At 41.0% G+C, this 23,816-nt stretch overlaps 1 protein-coding gene across 4 annotated transcripts in view; it reads right to left on the minus strand.

The window, feature by feature from the left end:
- FNDC3B (fibronectin type III domain containing 3B) overlaps positions 1–23,816 on the minus strand; it is a 190,691-nt gene that overhangs the window by 132,187 nt on the left and 34,688 nt on the right. For all 4 annotated transcript variants that reach the window (XM_027647357.1, XM_027647360.1, XM_027647359.1 and 1 more), the window contains exons 2-3: positions 20,824–20,962; positions 12,902–12,977 (exon numbers count right to left, since the gene is read on the minus strand). In XM_027647357.1, coding sequence (XP_027503158.1) covers positions 12,902–12,977; positions 20,824–20,934 — 187 coding nt within the window. In that variant the 5' untranslated portion in view covers positions 20,935–20,962. The remainder of the gene's footprint in view (positions 1–12,901; positions 12,978–20,823; positions 20,963–23,816) is intronic.

Here is a 23,816-nt window from a genome sequence, read left to right on the forward strand (position 1 = left end):
AGAGAAGAGAAACCTCTGGGGAGACTTCACATCTGCATCTGGTCAAGTCTCCAACTTGCTGGCACCCATGGCCCATTACCTGGGGACAGTCCTTGGTCATCCTTCTAGAGAGAGGTCACAGCTATCACAGTCATTTCAGCATTTCAAAAAGTATAGAAAAATGTATACTGCCACTTCTGTCCACAAAGGATGGGTACTCAGATGACCTGAAACATTAACATGCAGGTTCATTTTCCCACTGACAAACCCGTTATCTCCCTTACCCAATCACTTCTGACACATTAGCTTATCAGAGCAGCTCCTAAGAACACAGAATATCCCAAAAGAGAACTTCAGGAGAAGCTTAATTAAATAACTGATTATTCTTCATGTGTAAAAAATAAATACATGCACATACACTTCCATGTGACAAGCTCCCCAGGGAAAAATTTGTAAAATAAGCATGAAGGGTTTATTTAACTCAGAGAAGCAATTAAACCATTAAGAAGAGCTCGAAGTAGGCATTATGCTGATTATCCCTTAATTGCATGCAGTCACAGCAGTGACAGACAAACTGCAACAATAACAACTATGTTACATACTCATTTTTTTCTGACCTGGGCACATTCTATAAGAAATCCACCAGCAATATATATTCAACAAAAAGTTGATTTCAGAGTGATGGTCCACAATGGTTTGAGTTATTCCCTACCAGCATGGAGATATCTATGATTACTACTCCTAAGACCAATTTAAACTTGCTTAAATTTACTTTAATACACATACATGAAGCTATTTATTTATTTTACTATCTTTTCATGACATACTATATAATGTTAATGAGAGTCTAATTGCAATTCTCATCTACTCTATTCCTCTGCCCCAATTGCAGCCTCTTGCAGATGTGGCAGTGGCTGACAGTGCCTCCTGCCATGTCCCCTCTTCCACAGGGGGTCAGGACTCCCAGACACCCACAGCATGGAGGCAGAGGTTGGAGTGTGCTCTCAGGGCAGGACTGGCAGCCAAGAGCAGGCAAACCACATCCCAAGGAGGACTTGGGTGAAATTCCAGCTCGAAGAACCCCACTGAGGAGTCCAAACCTCCTGCTTGCCTTTGCTTGCAGACAGGGATCCAGCTGCAGTTACCACATGCAGTAGTCTGCAAAATGACACTGTGACCACGGCCCAGCCACTGAAATGCAGAAGACTGAACACTTATTCCACTTGATAGCAGCTGCATCTCCTGCATCCCCGACAGGGGTAAACAAAGTCATTTTATAACTCCCTTGGCAGCGGCAGCAGAAGGAGCCGCCGACAGGAACCTGCTCCGCTCCAGCCGCCCTGGCAGGGGAAAGAGGCTGCCAAGGCCTCTAGTCGCCAAGAAAATTACAATATGATAGTCTTAATTACACTAATTGCGTTTCCTGGTATTGAGGCAGGATTAATATAGCATTTCTTATGCTAGATTTCATAAACACAATTGGTTTTAGCCTAACTCTTCATAATTGTATTTCACAGTTCTTGCAAACAATTAGCCACCAATTATGTTCATTCAGTTTTGCAGATGACTGATAAACACTCCAAATATCAGAATTCTCCCTCAAGGGAGGCAAAGTACTTCTAACTTGTTAAGTAACCTTAATGATGCCTCAGTGAAAATTCTGCGGGCAAATCACCCAGTGGCACTTGCTTGCCATTTCCATGTTGGTACCAAAGACTAGAACTTTCACCCAGAGGAGAGCCATGCTTGGAACAGCTTTGGAGAGCTGAGTAACCATCTGAAGGTGAAAAAATTACCATATTTATATTTGTATGTATTCATACATCTCTACATCTATTTTTATATAAATATATACATACACACACAGAGACACACACACTCTCATAACACAAATGCTTGGCATAGAAATTAAACCTGCTTGAGTTAATGTAAGTCTCAAGGCAACAGGTGCCGGGATCTGGACTGGAAGGACCTCATTAATGTCTCACTCCCACCCTACTCGCCATGGTCCCCCCATCAAACCAAAAGGCTCTGGCTCACACAATTGAGAATGGCAGGCATTGTGTTTCAGTCCCCTCTCCAGGCACAGCTCCAACATTCAGAACAATCCAGCTAGAAACGTTCAAAAATGTTATGATGAGATAATATCGTCTGCTGAGACAAAAATAGTCTTTTATCACGTTATGCCGAGGTCATCTGGAGCGGCCGAGCCAAGATGGCATTTGAAGAGCCTGACCCTCAGCAGCAGCAGGCGGGATAACCAAAAGTCTACGAGTTTCTAGGAATTTTAGGCCGGATTTTTACAAATAACACAGTAGAGCCTCACTTAACGTGCACGTCACTTAAAAGGTGAAGTTTGCATAAACAGTACACAGATAGTTATAGGCCACAAGGTCACTTATGAAACTTTGCTCGAAATCTGTACAGATAGAAAAAAACCAAACACCCACATATTTTGAGCCAAAAAAACTGCTAACTCTTGCTTGGCCAGCACTGGTATACCAAAGCCTTCCCATACCATAAGGATGAGAACATTTTGCTGACAAAGCCTTACGCCAGGGTTTCTGCACAGGTTCCTCAGCTTCCTTCTTCTATACCTCCAGGGTCACAAGCCCTTCACTTGCCAGGAGAAGCAAAAATAAACCTTCCTGATGAATAATTTGCAATCCTTCCCATGTACACTGGGTTAACATGGTTCTGTACTACTAAATATTTTACAAAACCTCCTATGGAGGGTATTGTCAGAGAATTAACACAAACCCAGAGGGGGAAGCACTGCTTCTGCCAACCCATCTACACAAAGTCTTCCCCCATCCCACTCCCAACAGAAACAAGAGGAATAAACTTACAGAAAAAAAAAAAAAGGCAGCAGCAAGGAAAAAAAATCCACAAAACACACCATCAAAACTGTTGTTAATAATGTAATCAAGAAGTCAAGAAGTCATAAGCAGTAATCAAACACAGCTTATAAACAAAGCATGTGCAGAACCCTGAAGCTTTACATTATAACACATGGGGCAAATTAATAAAAAGTTAAATTGCACAAATTATGACAGAACTTGGTCTTTTGTTTAACATTGAAAAAAACAACAAAACTCCCACTCATCTCCAGGAGTAGCTTCATTTTTAAGCAGTATTTGATTCTCTCTAACCCACAAAGAAATGAAAAATGAAAATTAAGTCTTGTGTTTAAATGGGTAAATCACAGCGTAGGTTCATTTGTTTCTAGGATATTTGAACTAAATAATCTGGAACACTAAATCAGATTCTAGATTTATTGTTCAAAAACTATTACTGATATGACTGGATGGCAGCCTACAACTCTGAGGCTGTCCAAAGTTAGCAATTTTCACACTGGATAATGTGGCTGAATGGGGTCTTTTTCCTTTCCTTCTTGTTTTGAAGCCAGTGATGCTTGCATGACAGAAATGACTCAGCAATTTGTTTCTGCTAATAACATCTATTCTTCAAACCTATATTAACAAACATTACACAGAAAATGACCTGCTGATGTCACAGGCACAGAACCCACCCTATTTCAGTGACCACAAGAAACTACTGGTGCAGAAGGAACAAATAACACTGCTAAGGATATGATCACACAAACTGTATCTAAATATAGCAGGGGTTAGACTGTCAGAGTGAAAGCTACCCAGCCCAAGAAATCTGACAACAGTAGAATCAACAGCTGATTCAACACAGCTTTCAACAACCATTATGGTTTTTTTTCTTCTTATGGTGGAAATAAATACAATTTAAAATTTAGCAAAACCAACAATCTCATTTACATTCTTCACCACTTAAATTCATTATTATTACTTATCCAAGTTGAGATTTGTTTCAAAAATAGAAATAAGAAACATAATGGTAAAAGCCATGCAATGATTCTAAGTGACAACGTGTTTCATTCCCATCCCCAATCCACATCTCCTACATGAACATTAACCTCACACAGGTTAAAGAATAAAAAATGTAGGAAACTAAACATTTGCCTATGAGGAAGAGTAATAGAATTTAATAAAATAGAATTTAATAGAATTTAATAAAGATGATAGAATAATTTTGTGACTCTTCTGCTCAACAAATATAATTGCTTCAGATTAAGAAAAATGACTACAATTGTTTTACTAACTCAGCACTGTAGCTGCACTAATACACTGTAAAAGGACTAAAAGAACTGACTAATGGGTTTGCAAGGTCTGCAGCCTGAGTAGACTGGGAAAAGAATGTGTATCTTGGACTTTAAAATCCTGACACCATTAATTGGAATGCACTGGGTCTGCACTTGCAGGATTATTTGTCTTTGAGCAGGGCTGACACTGACAACTCCAGCATTCCTGCAGATACCAGTGAGCTCACAGAGTACCCCTGTGCTTTGGGGAGAGATCCAGAGATACTGGGAGACTTTTCAAAACTGATAGTATGGTGTATGAGACAGCCTTTCCAAGTGCCCTTCAAATTAGTTTGCATGTACCACATTTACTGATTCTGTCAGACATATATATGTGTGTATATATACACACACATACTCACACAAGTAAAATAAGGACAGACGCAAACCCCAAATACAAGTCCTGCATATTTACAAACCCAAAAAAAGTCTGAAATTATAGCCCAGACCATATGTTCTAACATTAGTCTTTCAAGTCTGCTGTCCTAATTCTAGAGATAAATGCTTTTCCCAGCAGCAGATTCTTAGACATTCAAAAAAAAAAAATTAATTTCTTTTTAGCAAAGGACAAATTTCAATAACTACTTCTCTGCTCATTTAGGTGCTGTTCTACTGGGAAGCAGGATGCCTCATTTTTATGTACGTGCAAACTGGAATGGTTAAAGTTTTAATTTACTTCTCACCCTGCTGGTGACTCGGCCCCTGCCCATCTCCTGTGCCAAAGCTCCTCTGCCCAGAGGCCACATCAGCAGGACATGGCACTGGCTGCCAGGTCCCATCCCAGGGCAGTGGTTTCCCCAGGGACCAGGCTGCAGGATTAGGAGAGACTGTGGCCATCCCTCCAGCATAGGTGGACACAGACCATTAGCAAGAGTCTCAAAACTCATAGTGTTTCAAAAACATTTCCAGTTCCAGTGGTATTGTTCTCCCTTTCTCTCCTCACAGTGTATACAGTAAAACATTCAAACTTTGGGATTTGGAAAGATTAAGCCAAATTAAAATGTAGTTACATGCCAAGTTTCCTTTTTCTTTTGTCTTGTGTCAGGGGAACTGTAATAAATAACAGCTACCAATTGTAAGGGAGTAGATATTCCACAGAGCAAAGCTACTAGTGCAGGTGCATCTGGTTCAAGATTTAATAGCACACATGCAAAATAAATTTCCATGATTATTCTTAGCATTATCGGCTTTAAAATGGAGAAGCTAAGATTATTCTCACAGTAAACAAAGCATCCCATTGTTTACTCTTGGCTTCTTGCATGGTTTCCTATACTTGATTGTAGTGTGCTAAAACAAAGTCCATGAGATGAGTGGAGAATGGAGGTATGATCTCACTGACAATAACATGGGAAAAATCTACTCTGGAAACTCTCTCTTCTTAGATTTCAACACAAATTTCACCGAGGTATAAAAACCTGGAAGTTATTTATTGCATATGGAAGGATAAACACTGCACCATCAGGACCGTAGTTTTCTAAGGTGACCAAACACTAAAAGGCCAAAGCACCCATCTCTGACATAGAGATAGTTACCAAAAATACCAGAAATAACACAAAGGATAAAAGCTTACACCGCAAATTCTGGTATTTTCTGATTAACAATTGGGCAACAACATGAAAATAAAAGAATAGTATCTACTATATGATTAAGTATTAACAACTGGTGGTTTATAGCTACAACTTTGAAAGACTACGGAGTGCACCATGGATATCATCCCAACAGGAAAAGCACAACTGAGCCCAGGTCTGGGGATGTGCCCATGCTACAGAGCTGAGCTTGTGGACACTCCAAAGCTGCCCAAGACAGAAGATGGTGACAGTGCCTCTAAAGGATTATACTGACTGTTGTTATGAAAAGCAAATATTTTGGCCAACACAACAAAGGATGGTTAGACAGGAATTACAGTGACACGGGATTCTTCCAGATTAGAGTTCTCAACCACAGCTTTGTTCTGCAGGATGCTTGTGTAGATAATTTCTCATTTGTCCGTTACTAGAAAGAACTTTAATAAATCAAAAACTTATTTAAATGTGTTGATACACCAAGGAGACCAATGGGTATTGCAGGCCTGGCTTTCCCATCAAACATTAAATCTAGACACCAAGTACCGTAAGTCAAGTAAGACGACATAAACGAGTAGTAAGAGTTACTTTTTAAAACATAATAGAATGAAAAGAGCCTTTACTGTAAAACAGAAAGAAACTGAGCCAAAACTTAATAAACAAAGTGTAAACAAAAGCTATTTAATACCAAGAGCTGTATTTTAAAACACCACCACACAGATCGTTTTGCTCCAAACCCTAATGACCAAAACAGTCTGAATGAAACTACATTTCCTACAGAAAGTTTTCCATCCCGTGCAACCAGCCTGCCCACCAGCACGTAGGTGGAAAGAGCCAGAACACTTGGGAGAAATGAGCAGAAACAAAAATCAGAGCTTACCCTGCATTTCACCCTCCCTTCCCTGACAAAGCCAGAGCACATCCATCCTGTCCTGCTCCCATGCACCTTGGTACGTGCCCCGGAGCCCTTTCCATGTCCCAGGAGCATGCCTGACCACATGCATTTCCCAACTACCATCAGACAGAAGACACAAGTGAAAAAGGACTCTATTTCTTCCTGCTTTGCTGAATTTAATGTTCTAATCCATGCAGTGCTTTGAAGCATATTTTGAAAACAGTCATAAATTTATTTAGACTTAACCAAGGGACAAATTCTGATAATTCAGAAGATGCTCTGGACAGAAGCAGGTACTGAACTAGCCTGACCCCAACCCCTGGCTCTCATCTGTGCACAGGCAGTGCCTGCCCTGAAGGGCCCAAAGAACCTTCCAGGTGCAGATTTCACCAGTTACCCTTTATTAAAGTGTATTTCCAGCCTTCTGTAAATCTCTCCAAAGCAACGTGATTTCAGGTGCTGCTGTTATTTCATCTCAGACTGAAACCATGCCAGGTCCACCCATGAGGAACCCAACACCTGCCTCTGCACCTGCAGAGCAATGGAACAGGCATTCTGAGCACCAGGTAAACCTGCAGCATTGCAAACACAGCCAGTTAACCTGAGCCTGTATTTTTTTGTTCCACCTCCTACAGCTTCTTTCACCCCCAACCTCTGACCTGAGTGACTATCTGGTCAAGACAGGTGATTCTCCCCCCTACTCTGCTCTTGAGAAACCTCAGCTGGAGTACTGCATCCAGCTCTGGGGCCCCAACATAGAAAGAATGTGGAAGAAGGATAAGAGTTCAGAGGAGGGTTATGAGGATGATCAAAAGACTTGAGCACCTCTGCTATGGAGACAGGCTCAGAGTTGGGACTATTTTGGATGACAAGAGAAGGCTCTGGGGATACCTTAGAGCCCCTTCCAGTGTCTGAAGGGGTTCCAAGAGACATGGAGAGAGACTTTGGCATTTAGCAACAGAACAATGATTATTGCAGAGGTAATGGTTTCAAACAGAGAAGGCAGGTTTAAATTCGATGTTAGGAAGAAATTCTTCCCCATGAGGTTGTTGAGATACTGACACAGGTTGTCCAGAGAAGCTGTGGCTGCCCCATCCCTGGAAGTGTCCAAGCCCAAGTGGGACAGGGCTTGGAGAGACCTACTCTAGCAGAAGATGTCCCTGCCTACAGCAGGGGGTGGGAATGAGATGATATTTAAGGTCCCTTCCAAACCAAACCATTCAGTGAATCTGTGACCAACCTTTTCCCTCGCATGCGCCCATCACCACTCTCATCTTGGCGCCCTTGTCCCCACCAGTAACACACCACAGGTATTGCTCATTGCTTCTACCATGTCCCATCTATTTTCAACTCTTTCCTTCCCTGCAAGAAACTGACTCACTTCCTCCATTCAAATCTCATACCATAAAGGGAAAAAAACCCAACAAACAAGCAGACTTTGTTTGGTTTGCTTAGACTACACCAACAGCCTTATTTCACTGAGATACACACTCTTGCTACACAAATATACAGCTGTTCAACGTTTAATAGTATCCATTCCTTTGCATTACCACACCAAACCACACCCACTCATCAAATTAAGGGAATAATAATTCCAGGAAATCTTTCATTTGAGAAACCACTGCTAGATTTTTAGCATACTTCTGCCCTTTCTCTCAAGTTACTCACTTTTAGAGCCACAAGAAAAGCAGCACTAAAATTTAGTGCTTGCATTCTTTGTTTTGTAAGATAAGAACAAGCAAGGGCTTCAAGTTCAGCCTCAATGGCAAAACACTTGAAAACATCACTTGAAAGAAATATCAGTATTAGTGAACTGCCTATGTTTTTATCCTATTTTCATTTCAAAATGTAACCACCCAAAGGCAATTTAGGTTCTTGTTTACAACACAGATGTTAATGCTTCAGCATAGCTATAAGCCCTCTATGCCATTGCACATCTGTACCTTGTCCTTGAATAAATCACAAAAGCCAGTTTAATGCACAGCCTTGTTTACCCTGTGCAAGGGTGAATTCCCCCTGTTCAAGGCCAGAACTAAAGCTTGGTTTTTTTCCCATTAGTATATATGTTTTCTTTTCACACAAATTTTGTGCTTCACTATCCCAAACCTTGTGCTGGTATACTGAACAAAGGCTAGAGGTGAGTTTCAAGAGTATTTCCAGCAGCATGGGTTAGGTAGAATATACCAGGAATTCCAATTTTTATTCTGTCAGCTGCTTTTCTGCTACCTATTCTTCCACCCTTGTTACAGGCTTTTTGTAGCTTTACATATATACAGAAAATTACAGAGCAGAAAACTCAGTTTGGTTGGTTTGTGGCAGAAAATGAGACCCCAGCTTGAGGACGATTTAGATGGATGGGAACAAAAAGGACATTTAGTAATAATTGAGCAATTCTGTGTGATCAATGGATACAAGATTCATGCAGTCTGCATACTCTGTACGTATGTATTTCCAACATGTGAGTGACAAGCAAGGTCAAGTGGCACCAGAATAATCATTCTGTCCATATTATTCATAGCACAGTGGGTATGACAGCTTGGCATTATTGCCTTTCAGGATGAAAAAGCTCTGAACAGATTCTCAAGTACAGCTTCACTGCCCCAAACTATGCACAAACTGTCCATTTGTAAAGTGTGAATGACAATTCTCAGGCAGCAACAGAAGTTCCTACCAAAGATCTTAAGATAATGGCTAAAAACACCACTCTTCAATCAGTCAGTAGGGAAAGGGGAATTTCCTGAACATGTCATATTCACCCGAGATCTATTTATTCTGAAATTCAGAAAGCAGAATACTTTTTTTTCTTTAAATACGGGGAGTTGTTTCAGTCCCATTCTACAGTTGATCAGATCCACAGTCTCACCCTTTCCCATATTTCATTTAGTGTGGTTTTACCCCAAAGCACTAGCTAGCAGCAATCTTTCATATAAAGGAAGTAGAAGGTCCACAGTTAATAGTCGAGCAAAGAAATGGGTGAGGATATGCCCTGCCCTTGTCCTTTTCTTGCAGAGCTAGCAACAGTCAAGACCCGAGTTTGTGAAAAATTAAGTGGAAAAATGCGAAAAGGAAATGAAGTATTTAAAGTATTGACGCATTTATGAAGTATTTATTACCTGTCAAAACTTTATATAAAGAGCAGCTCTTAAAATACTGATGATACAGCACATAAAGCCATTTCATCTCTCAAAGATACTGAACTAAGATCCTAAATCAGCCTGCCCTGAACCACCCACAGAGGCACAGCTCTGCAGTCAGAGCCCAGAGCTCAGTCTGGGTGGTTGGCAGCACAGGGCGAGCAGGGCTTCCCTCCCCTGCTCCCCAGGGATACTGGGAGTCCCAGAGGAAGTACACTAATACTTTGTCGTTAACACACACATGGCTTAAAAGGAACAAAGACCGGTCATGTAATCGCACACAAATAAAGGATGTGCTTTATGTTTCTGCTTCTTAACACAGCCCAGGTGGCCAGCCCCAATATTCAGCAAGCACTCAGGTGTTTAACAGCCCAGTACGTGCCTCCTGCCCCCACAGGCAGTGCCAGGGCCCTGGGCTTCTACTTCATTTAGCTTCCAGCAACTATTAAAAAATTAATCTCAATTAATCCTCAACATTCCCCTTCTTTACTCCTTTATTTGGCTGTTGTTACAAAGGCTACAAGTCACATACCACAGCATCTCTTTTATCACGTGGGACAGTGGAGGCAAACCCTGAGGAAGTCAGCTGACAACACAAGTCCTGGTGAGAGCACCTGGAACTGCTCGGACACTTCCTTAAATAACCTGATGTGGGGACTGTGCACTCAAGGCTTGATTTTTTCAAAAGACCAGATTTTTTGTATCTTTTTTACTTATTTTCTCTTTAAGTCTGTCCTCTCAAGGAAACCACAGACCCTCTCCATGCCCACTGACCAACTGAACTTCTCCCAGCCACTGTCGTTTCCAAGAGCTGCTTAATCCAGCCCAACACAGTGATCTATGGGACTTATAAATCAGCGTCTTAAACAAGTCACCTCCAGCTACAAGCACATAGAAAACAGGAATGGAGAAAGCACTTTCTGTAACACATTGCACCTTCAACTACCAGTACACACTTATTCCAGTTTTATAGTGTTTAGGGGGTAGTTTCTCAGGAGTATTTTTATTTTTGAAGTTTCCACTGATTATGTTACTGGTGCAACCCTGAGGAACTGGAAAAAGTTTTTCTATTAAGGATTTCTTAATACAAAACACAGACATTCAGATGTGCATCTTTTCTTTCTGGTTTAAAACAGTGATTACTCAATTAGTGGTTAATTACACTTTAAGGTGTTTAAAACAGAGGATATTCCATAGAGGTTTTCCTAAAGCAAGTACCTTTCTTCCAACTTTGAGAAGACAAATGAAGATACACTAAGACTTCTTTTTCTCTGTTGTTTTTGCTTCAGTCCTCTAAAGCACAGCATCACCACCCATCCCCATATACACCACAGCTGTGCAGCCAAACAGGGTCCTGGACACCAAGGAGTGGCTCAGAGGACTTCCAGAACAGGCTCCAGGGGCACAACCTAAAGATTTCATGCTTCTCAAGAAGTCATACGTAAAAAAAAAATGCTAAAAAAATTACTTTACATAAGCAAAATTAGCTGTCCCTGTAGAACAGTCACACGCCAAAGGGAAGAGCAGCTTTCGTATATCCTGAAGAATTTAGTGTAACCATGCCACAACATCTCAAGTTTTTATTAACAGTGTTCACTCCCTGAACTCAAGAGAATCACCCAATTTATAATAAAGCAGCCCTTCATACTGTGAATATTTACAAGCACATCTTATGTCATAACACTGAATGCATGGCAGTGAGGAAAAAGCAAGTATCATCCATTCCACAGGGAGCCACCAGCTCACAGGCACTGCCCAAAAAGAGACTTTAATGCTGCCTTAACATAGTGCTAAAATTATTCTGTATCTTGCTAGTCATAGTGCACTGGGGGAGCAACGGAAAAAGCATCATTATTGTCTGAGTGCTGCCCTACATATAGGGAATACATTAACCTTTAAACATACAAAATACTCTGTCACGGGAAAAAAAAAAGACACTAAGTTTTGTGGAGTAAGGGGGTGTGTAATATCCAAAACCACTGCACACAAAATAAGCCTTTTATAATGAGCACAGGAAAAACAGAACTGTCACGAATCCCAATCTTAGTATATTTGCTGGTTGATCTCTTCTGCAATAGATCACTATTACCACTATTTAAATTCCAAGTTGCACTGTGAAAACAGCTTTACCAAAATAAATTAAGAAAAAAACAAACCAGAAAAAAACCAACAAAAACAAACCCACAAAACCACAACAGGAATACAGTCAGGTGTTCTTCTGTGTTTGAAGCACGTACTTATTTCAGCAATAAACATATTTTACAATAAAGTAGGATTTGAAGCTTTAGCAGGTAAAGACTATCAACAATTTTCAGACTGAACTTAAAGTGTGTACAAAAATGTGTACTTCGGTGGTCAGTACTGCAGCTCTAGCAAAAAAAGGAGACTATTTTATGTTACAAATTCTAAATCAATTTTATGAAAGACTGCTGATGAGTAGCAAACAAGCCCCATTGGCACAAACATGTTAAATTACTGGGAATACAGAACCAGGAGGTTTCAAGTTGCATTCATTTAAATACACTGTCTGAACACCACTTTGAGCAAGAGTAAAATTATAAATAAATGGTGTCATAATTATATTTGTAATGGAAATCTTTAATGTACTAAGCCAGAATAAAGCATTCATTTCAAATAAAAGGAGTAGCCAACTTTATTCCTCTGTTAATTGCCACATGGACCAATTTCTTACCACACAGCATGTTGGCTATAAATCTCAACAAGCAGCTTTAAATTGCTGTTATTATTGCTCATCAAGACCAAATAATCCTGGATGGTGTTCAGGGAAGCTTCTGTAAGGTCTATCTCAAACAACTATTAATTCATCATTTCCATGGGGATGGAACTACAAGCAACAACCACCCACTCCTCCACTTTCTAAGTGGGAGGGGGCACAGAAAAGATGCAAAGAGACTGCAAGATGGGACTGACAAATAACTAACAAATAAATTCTAGAGAAATCTCCAAGACTTCCAAGAAAGTCATGACTCATTCTGAGATATTAAACTCCTAGAATACATAGAGCAGCCACGTCTGCAATTTCTCATTCCTAAGTGCCTCAGTATATTTTCAGAACTGCATATCCCATTTTTGGGGAGATGACAGAATAGTATTCCATAATGCAAGCAGTGCTCATCCACGTGTTCGTCTATCCTCTTACCTTGGATGCACTGGAGGGTTCCATCCTCAGCCCTTATTGTAAAGGTTTCACCTGGATTAACTTGAACGAAAAAGACCTGCAGAACGAAGAAAAAAACAGACATTTGTTTCACTGTGATCTTCAAAAATGCGTATTATCCTTTCTCTGGAAGAGGCATGGACTGAACAGACTGGTACACTACATCTCTGGGTACCAGCAGGGTCCAAGAGAGCAGGTAGAGATTTGAAGTCCACCTACCCGTCTACATTTCGAGAGCTGAAATAAAGATGTAACTTGGTAGTGCACAGGCGGGAATTATGGCTTTGGGATCCACACCAAACTCTTGAGAGTGTGTTTAATGTGGCCCAACGCTGATAGCTAAGGACATAAATCTTCAGATCATTGGCACGCGAGAGCCAAGAGCACACGTAACAAACTTAAGGCAGCACCAACCCATGCTGGAATTTCAAGTTCACAGGAATAGAAGTTCTTTGCTGTGTAAGGGAAGTTGATCTGTTACATTTTTTAAAATTTATCATTCAGTCTTACACATAGCACATCTCAGTTAAGCAAAATCCATAGGCACACACACAGTTCAACAGCTGCATGCAGAACCAGAAATGAACTATTTATCTATTAACAAATATAATATTTTTTTAAATAATAAAAAGATCACCCCCGTCTCCCATTGCTGAATTCTGCAGATGATGGGAATGCTACAAACACCAGGAAGCACCACAATGTGTCCCAGTTCAGGGTATGTTATACACATCTTTATTCATTTTCCAGTGCCTGAAATCATGGGTTTAAAAGTTTTTATTTACATTTCTTTCTTTAATGGACAGTTTCACTGGAACTCGTGACCATTTATCCCCTCTTACTGTTTGTGAAACTGTTACTAAAATACTTTAAACACACTTCTGCTAATTGTGCATTGTCAGAAGTTCAATCAAGATATAAACTAAGTTTTCAGATTATACCAAGATTAACCTAATTTTTTTTTTTTTGGTGAAACCTTCCACTCCAAATTATGTCTGGTCTTTATATTCTGGGACATCTGCATGCAGAATTTAATCATTTTATCTGGAAAGACAGAATTTGAATTCATGATGTGTTTCTGAATTCCTTAAACCAGATAATTATTACCTAAATGACCTTTCGAATTACAGTAATCCTACAGAAACCCATTATTCCAGCAACAATTTTAAGGCACAAGCTGGAAATCAGAGAAATGACATATGAAAGCCATTATGTTGTCTGCAACTATCACTTCTCAGGGAGCGCTGATCAGTGTGGATCTGATCCAGCATACAGAGCACAATAAATGGTTCAGAAAAGATAAGAGGCACAAAGCCATTCCATCCCTAATCTCCAAACAATCGACATTTAAGTGACAGCATTTAAGTGCTCTTTTGGTATGAATAGGGGTGAATTATCCACAACAGGACATGGGCATCAGGTCAACAGAAGCACAGAGCAAAGCAATGTCATCCGGCTTAAAAAAAAACCCCAAAACAACCAACAAACCAGAAACCAGAACACAAAGAAGCAAAGAATTATAAAAATATTCCATCAGCTTATTTGCATTAGATGTGTAACTACACGGCTCTAAAGCTGATTATTTACTAACACGTTTGATTAACATCAATCAGAAGACCTCGCACACCTTCACACCTTTGGAAGAGCTTGGTCCAGCTCCTCAAAATACAGGCCCTAACCAGACTGAGGCCTCCTGCATGAAAAGCTCCACCTTTTTGCTAAAACAGAGAGCTGAGTTTAACAGCAGATACAAGACTGACAGGGCGAGAGGGACTCCTCTGACTACACAACCCTATCACAGTTATCAGAAGGGACTGATTTACAAATTCCTGTCCAAGGAATCTATCACCAGCCCAAGTGTCCACATTAGCATGCCTGCAACTGTCCTTTAAAAATAACTCCTTGTATTTCCACATTTAAAAAAGATTATATACCCAATAACAGCTGTTGCTTGTGATAGTCAAATGAAGTCAAAATGAAGTCGCATTATCCTTGCCTAAATCACACACTTTTTAAAAACAAACAAGTTGTTCCAGCAACAAATGAGTTTCCTGTAGGGCAGCAGCCACACAGCTTCATCCCCCCCATCATGAGCCCATGGGCAGAGCCTGGGACTTACATATAGTAGCTTCTATTAAAATGTTATAGATATGGAAATAACTCCTTATTGACAGATGCTCAAATTAGCCACCTTTGGAGCAGAAAAAAACATTTACAGGCTGTTGCTGGGGGAAAGCAGCCATATCAAGAGCAAACAAGAATAGCCAACGTGTGACTGATGCGGGTCAACACTGGAGCAAGGGCTGGGCACAGAGGACAGTCAGCACACGAGCACGTGTAACTGGACTCACACCCAGGAGCAGTGATCAGGTTCCTCAGGCAAGACCCTCCACCTGCCCTGCACTGCAGGCAGACCCTTCCATCAGGCTGCAACCCAGCCCCAGCCTCTCCTCTCCCAAAGCTGGGGAATTATCCATCCCATCACCCAACCCCCTTTGCACTCACCCCGTGCTGCACATGACAAGAGATTGCAACTGCAGGGCACCGACCATACAGAGCTGAAGCCAAACCATTAAACCAGCACATACTGAGTATTATATATTGGCAATCTTCCAGTCAACTCCCCCAATTTGCCCCAGTTTCCTGGGACAAATAATGTCCAGGCGCACTGCAATTTCTTTTGTTTATACACACTAAGTATATAAACTTAATTCCGAGATTTACTTTTCCCCACATCCTCATAAACAACAAAACCATATTCTGCAGCCTGAAATACAGCTTTTCTCTTCCCTTTCACACAAGAGATCTTCACGAGAACGCCTTGCCTCTAAAACTTTTAATTAAAAATCTGAGGAAAGCAATAAAAAAGTGTAAAGATAATGTCTTCATTTTAATGAAAACAAACCCAGATGAACTTTAATTGCCCTACGGTTCTTCCAATATTCATCATCCTGAGTATGCACATTTATGAGATGGCAACAGAGGAGAGAGAGCTTGAAGAGCTACTTGGAGCCCACAATGCTGGTCAGCAGCATCTCGAGGGTGGGGTCTGACATCCGAGGTCATTCCAGCCCAGCTTCAGTCCTTGGCCTCCTCCCATCCAAAAATCAGAGCTTGTGACAGCTGCAAGCAGGGCGTCAGCAGCACAGTCCCAAAGGCTTTTTCTTTTCCCTAAAAGTACTTGGATGTTTAATTTAACAGTTTAATCCACCCGGTGCTGAAGCCCAGCCTTACCTGCTGCATCCTCAGAGAAAGCTTATTATCTCCATAATGCACTTCCTGCTTTTATTTGGCATTTCAGAATGTCATTACATTTTATCGAAAGCCATGTTTGTTGAGTGATGAATGTTTCTAAGTTGCATAGTTACTATAAATATTTATAATCCTACACAGTACATCCAGTCTAAGTTTTCATCACAAGCCAAGCACATGTCACTCGTGTCCCTCTTGTTCCCACTGTCTGTCTCTCATGCCTACTGGGAGCTGGGAAAGAGACTAACAAACCTGCCCACAAAGCTAACACAGGCTTAAAGCTCAGGTTCAGGAATATATAAACTGAAAGACAGTAGGTTAAAATTAGATTTTAGGAAGAAATTCTTCACTGTGAGGGTAGTGAGACACTGGAACACATTGCTCAAAGACGTTGTGGATGCCTCATCCCTGGGAGTGTTCAAGGCCAGGTTGGACGGGGCTTGGATCAACCTGGTCTAGTGGAAGGTGGCTGGAATGAGATGAGCTTTAAAAGGTCCCTTCTAACCCAAACAATTCTGTGATTCTATGATATAAAATTTATATATACTGTGGATAAACAGTCTAACACAAAGACAGAAATGTTACCTGATAAGGACCAAAGGCATATGCTATTATCTACTTTTTTGTGTCCTATTGGTTTACTTATGCAAGTGTTTAGGCACACAGAAGCAAACTCACTCTCAAGTCAGGCCATCACCTCCCAGCTGCTTTGTGGGCCCTCACCTGTGAGCACAGGTGAGCCAGCAAGTAGGACAACATTCACCTGCCTCCATGTGATGCAATACAGTCCCCATATAAAATATCTCCCTTTCCTGACAAGGACCATGATCATAGCATTTTCCTTGCTATGGTCAAACAGCCCCTTGCACTGCTGTGGCTTATTAAAACCCTCCCTTAAGCATTTTCCATGTGGTGAATTTTCCCTTCCCTGTTTAGATGTATCATGCTTCATAAAACTGGGGAGCATGGCATTGTAGGCACCCCCTGGGATCCAGCCACAGCTTACTCAAACACTTTAAATCATAAGAATTTACTGTATTTACAATTTCTACAGTGCAAATCTTTTGGAATACATTGCATCTTTGGGGAAAAGAAGAAACCAAACAACAACAAAAAATGAAACAGTCGCTTGGATCTGTTCTATATTCTACTTAAAAAAACAAAACCTGTGCCCCAGATCCCACTGAATTTCCAGGTCCATTCCACAGGAAGGCCCAAAGAATTCTGGGTGCAATACTCTTCTTAGTAACACAGTTCTCCTCAGCCACGTGGGAGTGGAAAGAGTAAATACTTTCAGCCTCTCTTCAGTAAGAAAAAAATCAGGGAACACACTACATCTTAAAAAATAAAACAGTGACTTTTGAAAACTAATGAAACAGTGTTTCATTAAAAACTTATAACAGTGTTCTGGGCTCAATCTTTTTTTTGATAGGACAAAAAAACAGAGGCATGAAAAGAGGCATGAAGCAATTCAGTCAGTTTACCTTGAGTGCTCTTGATAGCAAAGCCCACAAGTGACAGATTCTCAACCTCCTAATTTATGACACGTTAAACACATGCCAAACAAGCAGTATAAATAAAACAAATATATAATTCAAGAAACCCTGAAGAAGTAACTGTACATTCTGGCAGGAAGTTCATTCACTCAGCTCAGATGCTGTGGTGCAGTTCAAACCCTTGCAAGGTGTACAGAGCTGTGCTACAGGGAAGTACCAAATCTTGTTCCTGATTCAGACTGACTCTTGTCTCCCTCGTTTAAAGCATGTGATCCCAAAACATGAGAACAAGCACATCCAGCACTGTGCACAGTGCCTGAGCTCCAGCCAAATGGTGAAAACACAGAGCTGGTAAACACACCTTTACAAAGATCAGGCAAGCAGAAAACTTGCTACACCTTTGCAGGCACAGTGAGTAAACCCAGCTGAAATAAAACTTCACACATTACATCTCCCAATATTCTGTACAGATGTGCTGTAGCACAGCTAGCTGCCCCTCCACTTTTTACTACAATCTTTTTAGAACTTGCAGTGGAGTACCTACAGGAAAGCATTGAAATTCTTGGACCAAAAGGTTAATTATCGCTCCCTGAATCCCCAAAGGAGTTACAAGTGGATTAAAAGCAGAAACAGAGTAAGCAGCAGCTCTGGAAGGGACATGAAAGCATTAAATACGGTCAGCAGTAGTGGAAATAAAGTGTGGGAAACTGAAAAAAAAAAAAGTTAGTGCTAAAAATGCCATTTTGGGTAGTCTAGGGAAGAGACTCAAGCAGGCAGAGACATTCCTCACCCTGCCCTGTACAGTTCTGCAGCACTTACCCTCAGGAAGATAGAGCAAATGAACATTCCCATGCAACTGCCTTACACTGCACAACTGTTCACTGGCAGAACTGCCTTTTGCATCCCTCTCCAGCCAGCTGCTGGCAAAGCCAAGGTGTTTCACCAGCTCCAGTCTTTCTTCTACATATTTAAGAATGGGTCTTTTGAGAAAGGGCTTTTCTCTGGAGCTCAGCATTTCCAGGCATAGCCCACAGCACAGCTCTATCGTGCTGGCATGGCTGAGGCTCCACAAATCCAGTAACACATAAGGGTGAGCAACAGCAAGTGTGCCCAGAGCATCCCATCAGACCCTCCATTCTGTCAGCTCCAAGGCACAAGGCACTGATCTCCCTGCTGGCCACACTGCAGCCTGGAAAACTCCACATGCCTCATCTCCCATCAGCTCAGCTGTGGTGCTTTCTCACCACCAGTTTTCTACTAGAGACTGTAATTACACCCTGTAAAAGCACAGGTCCTCCTAAAACTAGCACCTCTTTATGGAGTAATATAAATCACCTTTCTAAGGAAGTCATTCCTATGCGAGTCTATCCTGAATGCTGTTCCTGCCTTGCAAGTGACTAAGATAAATCTCTTTCAAACACTTAACATTCACTTCTACTTCATAATAAATCATGTTAAGAACATTTAACATAGTTCCATTTGCAAGATCAGAGCATTTATTCCAATTTAATTCCATTTTAGAACTGTACTTTTAAAAAGCAAAGACATCGACTAAAGCTTCAGGAATAAGATGAAAATGATAAAGCACAAAGGTAGTTAAGCTTTGCAACTGATGAGGGCACATCCAGACTAGAGGCCAAAAAACTCTCACTGGAAAACTGGTATTCCAGCTGCAAGCACTTAAAGAGATAAGGTGATGAGGTCTAAAAGCATCATCCAGCAAACATTTAAGCAGAAGAGGGACCTGGCCCAGAACTGTTCTGCTGAGTCACATTTGCACAGCACAGCAAAAGCAAGCAGCAATGTGCTTCCAGTGCTCCAGCAGTTCTTTTTACTGCAAAACATTAGCTGAGAAACTACTTTAAAGGCAACAGAGGCATCTGCCAAGCAAGGCTGCTGAATCATCAAGGATGGGGAAACTGAAAGACTGGGCTTAGAGCCCCATCTCAAAGGAGGGCTCAGAACACTTCACTCATTCTTTCTGAAGGATCTACAGGAGGACAGTCTGACCTGATAAATGGTTTCCAGCAAGGAGGAAAGTATGTATTTAAAGAACAATTATCCTATCCAGTATCAATAAGATTGTTCTTTCACTTAAGCATATTAATATTAGACTTGATAAATACAACCATTAAAACCTTTCTTTACTATTTTTTCAAGTCAAAGCACACTGTGCAGAAATTACTTTAAAAAAAAAAATCACAGCAATGAAAATCTACATCATAATTAGAATCCAGATAACCAAACAGCCTTCGAAAGCTTACAAGGAAAGTGTAAATTATTCTTCCTCTTGAGGTTGCTCTAGCTCAAAATGCAGCTTGGAAGGAGAATGAGAAGTAAGACAATGACATTTTATATTAATTCGAGAAGGACAGCTTGCTTCTACCTTCACCAAAATACTTTGCTGAAATGTCTCACATCAGGAGGGAACCAAATTGAGTAACACAGAAAAACTGCTAGGATAGATGTTCTACAAAGAGAAACCTTAACCCCAATGACATGTTTGCAAAGCTACCACCTATCAGCTTGAACCTCCAGGCTGTAACCCAGCATGAGGGCATCATTATCGTCCTATGATCATTCTACCAACTTCTGATCAAGTTTATTAGAGAATATCTCCCAGAAAAAAATTAAAGCAACTGTAAACTTACCTTCCTTCAAAAACCCCACTCAAAATTCATGTCTGCTTCTTATAATGAAGCACAGGCCTGCTGGGATCAGCACATTCAGGTAAGCCAAGAATAGCAGACATCACTGCTATTCTCCATTTCTTTCCTGCTTCCCTTTTTTCCAATCTCAGCATTTTTAAGATCTTAAAATCTCATCACAGATACTGTGAGATGCCTGGACAAGTGTAAGCACAAGTAAATCATAAGACTAACTTTCCGCAAAGCCCGCAAATATGCAGCACTTACAGACATTATTTCAATCCCATTATTTTTACTTCAATGAACACACATGCAAATAAACACATTCAATTTAATGGTCCACTTCAAGCATTGTTTTTAATGTCTCTTTCGGCGCAGAGTTCTGCGTCCCAGGAAATACTGTGCCCTCCCCAGCGCTAAGGAAAGCCATCTTCCCAAGTTTTAAAAATCCCTTGTTGGCCCACAAATAGTTCATTTAAAGCAGCCAGTTTCTGCCAAGCTCACTGACCTGCTGTGATGCATCCCCATTCACGATGTGAGGCATCATGGCTACCTCCCCGTTCAGCAACGGCGGCAGCTCCAGCGGGATTTGGTCGGTCATCATCATTGTGACGTACATTCATGGAGAATTTTCCTCAACGGACTTCCTGAAAGGAAAAAAAAAACCACAGCATTTAAAGACCCTGGAAAAAAAAAAACAAACCCACTTGCATTTTAGGAGGTCGTTTTGCCATCAAGCAACTCAAGCAGGACCCCTTGTTTTGCATCAGGATGACACACGGGAACTCACGGCTCTGAACAGAGGTTTTAAATGGTGGATCGAAAGCACAAAAAGTCAAACTTCCATGCAAGACTTCCAAAAACCAACTAGTCAGAATTCCACTCTTTCCCATGATTATAATCCTCAGCCCTCACCACTGAAACAGGCAAGTTCTGAGACACTTTGAGAGAGCTTTGCTGTTCTCCTAAAAATCAGCATCCTGCTTGCTACCACAGCTCTCAGAACTACATCACTCCCTTGGTTAAGATGTTACAGCAGTTTCACTGAATAGCCATACTTCAAAGCAAAACACCTTCATTTTGTTTCTAGGGCCTTGTAAAGAGCATGAACTGCCACTACAACACAAAAAGCAGACACCTGACTTGCATTTAATCATGATCCAAAGGATTAAGGTTTCTGCTGGAGCAGGAGGGACAGCACATCCCCATGCTCTGAACACCCTGTGCTAGACAGAAAACAACAGAAAATTATGATCTCACTTAAGGATTTGTGAAAAATCACACATCACTTCCAGCACACCCTCCCCCTTCCCAGCTAACTGATGTGATATGTGAGCATCACTAAAACCACAAGAAGCTGCCTTGTAAAAACAAGTCTTAATTCAGCATTAAGGGTACCATCATGCTGGTTTACAGGGTAATAATCCAGCTCTAGTGAATAAAATGGATGATCTCATCACATAGTTTATCTAGACTTCTGTACAAGAACTAAGCAAAGTACCCTCACGTGTCCAGTGCTGAGCAGGCAGACTCCTCAGTACCCCTCATGCCAGAGAATCCCGAAGTCCTCCTGAGTAATTTCATATACATCCCAAATTCAGGTTAGAAAAAGAATATGCTGTGACTTAGGTGGCAGGTGACAGCCAGGTATTCAGCTGGCACAAGACCAACAGAGTACAGAGAGGGCATCTTTTGCCAAAGAGCAACAGGGAAATCCCCAGCTCATAAGAAAAGTGTTGTGGGAGCCATAAACCAGGAGTATAATTCATTTGCTCCAGAGGGGATGAAGGACTGAGCCAATCTCACCAGGGCTGGAGCAAGTGATTCCACTGACACAGCATCCTGCAAACCTTACATCCCTGTACCTGTTTGGCACCCAGGTACTGCCAGGCTTTAAATTTTTTAAAATTTTTTAGTTTAATTACTAAACTGATAGTTGAGTTGATACAAACTGTCTTCATTTTCATCAACCACTTCCAGAGCTCACTGCAATCCCATCACCTGCACAACCACTTAATGATCAGAAACATCAGCATGACCAGGAGATGCTCCTCCAGCTCCTGAAAAGGACCACTTGTGTGATTTAAAAGTGACAGCAGTGCCCACATGGACTGAATCACATCTATCCTTTCATTGTTATCACACAGGTCCCTTCACATCTAAGTAGAACCAGAAGACTAAAAGTGCATTTGTTTCTCAGAAGATAAGCAAACCTGGTCCTGTCACCTGCAGCCACACAGCTCGAGACCAGCATTTTAATTTAGTACCAAATTTAGAACAACTCTCACAGCTCTTTCTGGTGTTTTATTTGTATGAAAATACCACTTTTCTAATCATCACTTCACCGAGATGTAAACAAAGGCAATGTATTATTATCCACCCTTAAACTAAATTCCTCCTTTTATCTAAGACTCAGTTACAGGACAGAAGTTCAATATGCTTGAGACACAGTTGTTAAAGAACACAATGTTCATAGGAGCTATTTTAAACTCATATGGAGCAGGCCCCTCTCCTCCAAATAAGTGACACGTTCATCTGAAATGAAAGCCCAGATTTGAAAGCCCCAGCTTGTTAAAGTTTAAGCATCACACTGATGCTATTTTCTTGAGGGGAAAAAAAAAGAAAGCCAGACTGTAGCTTCAAGCTACATATTTTCCTAGTAATATTTCCATTCCAGGCACAACAACCAATATGTTGACATTTATTTGCGACATGTCATTATTTAAAGTTTTACAGCTGCATTCCTTTTGCTTTATTAATGGTTTGTCACTACAGCCGTGTCTACACTTGCCTCACTTGAAAGGGAAAAAAAAATAAGGAAAATAAATAAAAGGGCTTCCTGTATTTGTCAGGTCTGGTATGACCCCACCAGAGATGATGCCAGCAGCAGCGCTGGCTAAAAGGCACAGCTGGCCACTGGTAGGGTTTTTTGCAGTATTTCACTGCAGGCAGACTTAGGTGAGACAGGGTTAAGACATCTACCGTGAGACTGGCAGACTTCACTCCAAAGCCAAACCCTTTGGAAACAGGGCTCACACCACATACTTTTTGAGCTTACTTGCTCATCCATCCTACTTAAAACAGATTTATTAGCCTTGCTTTCACACCCCTCCTAAAACCTAGCGTTCCTCTACCTCAGCGGATGCAAAGTTGATTAATACAAAGAAGGTGAGGTCTGAACACAAGCAGCTTCTTTTTCCTGCAAATTCAGAACATCGACGGAAGAAAACACCAGACAAGGACTCAAAGAGCCAGGTCACATTCCAGGATATGAGAACTCTTCCTTAGCTAAAATATGAACTGCCAAATACTAACCCACAGATTTTTTTTCAGGTACTAACTCAAGTTTGGGGTTTTGTCTAGAAAGCTGACTATATTTAAATTTTAAAGAGATATTTCCTGTACGTCTACATTCCCTAGGTTTGGCTGGGACGCACCACAGCAATGCCAGAGTGGAGCAAGAAGCTTCATCTCCTTCTCTAGTTACCTCCAGGAATATGG

This window comes from Corapipo altera, unplaced genomic scaffold (assembly GCF_003945725.1).
Source record: "Corapipo altera isolate COAL_440 unplaced genomic scaffold, ASM394572v1 113, whole genome shotgun sequence".
NCBI classification, from domain to species: Eukaryota; Metazoa; Chordata; class Aves; order Passeriformes; family Pipridae; genus Corapipo; species Corapipo altera.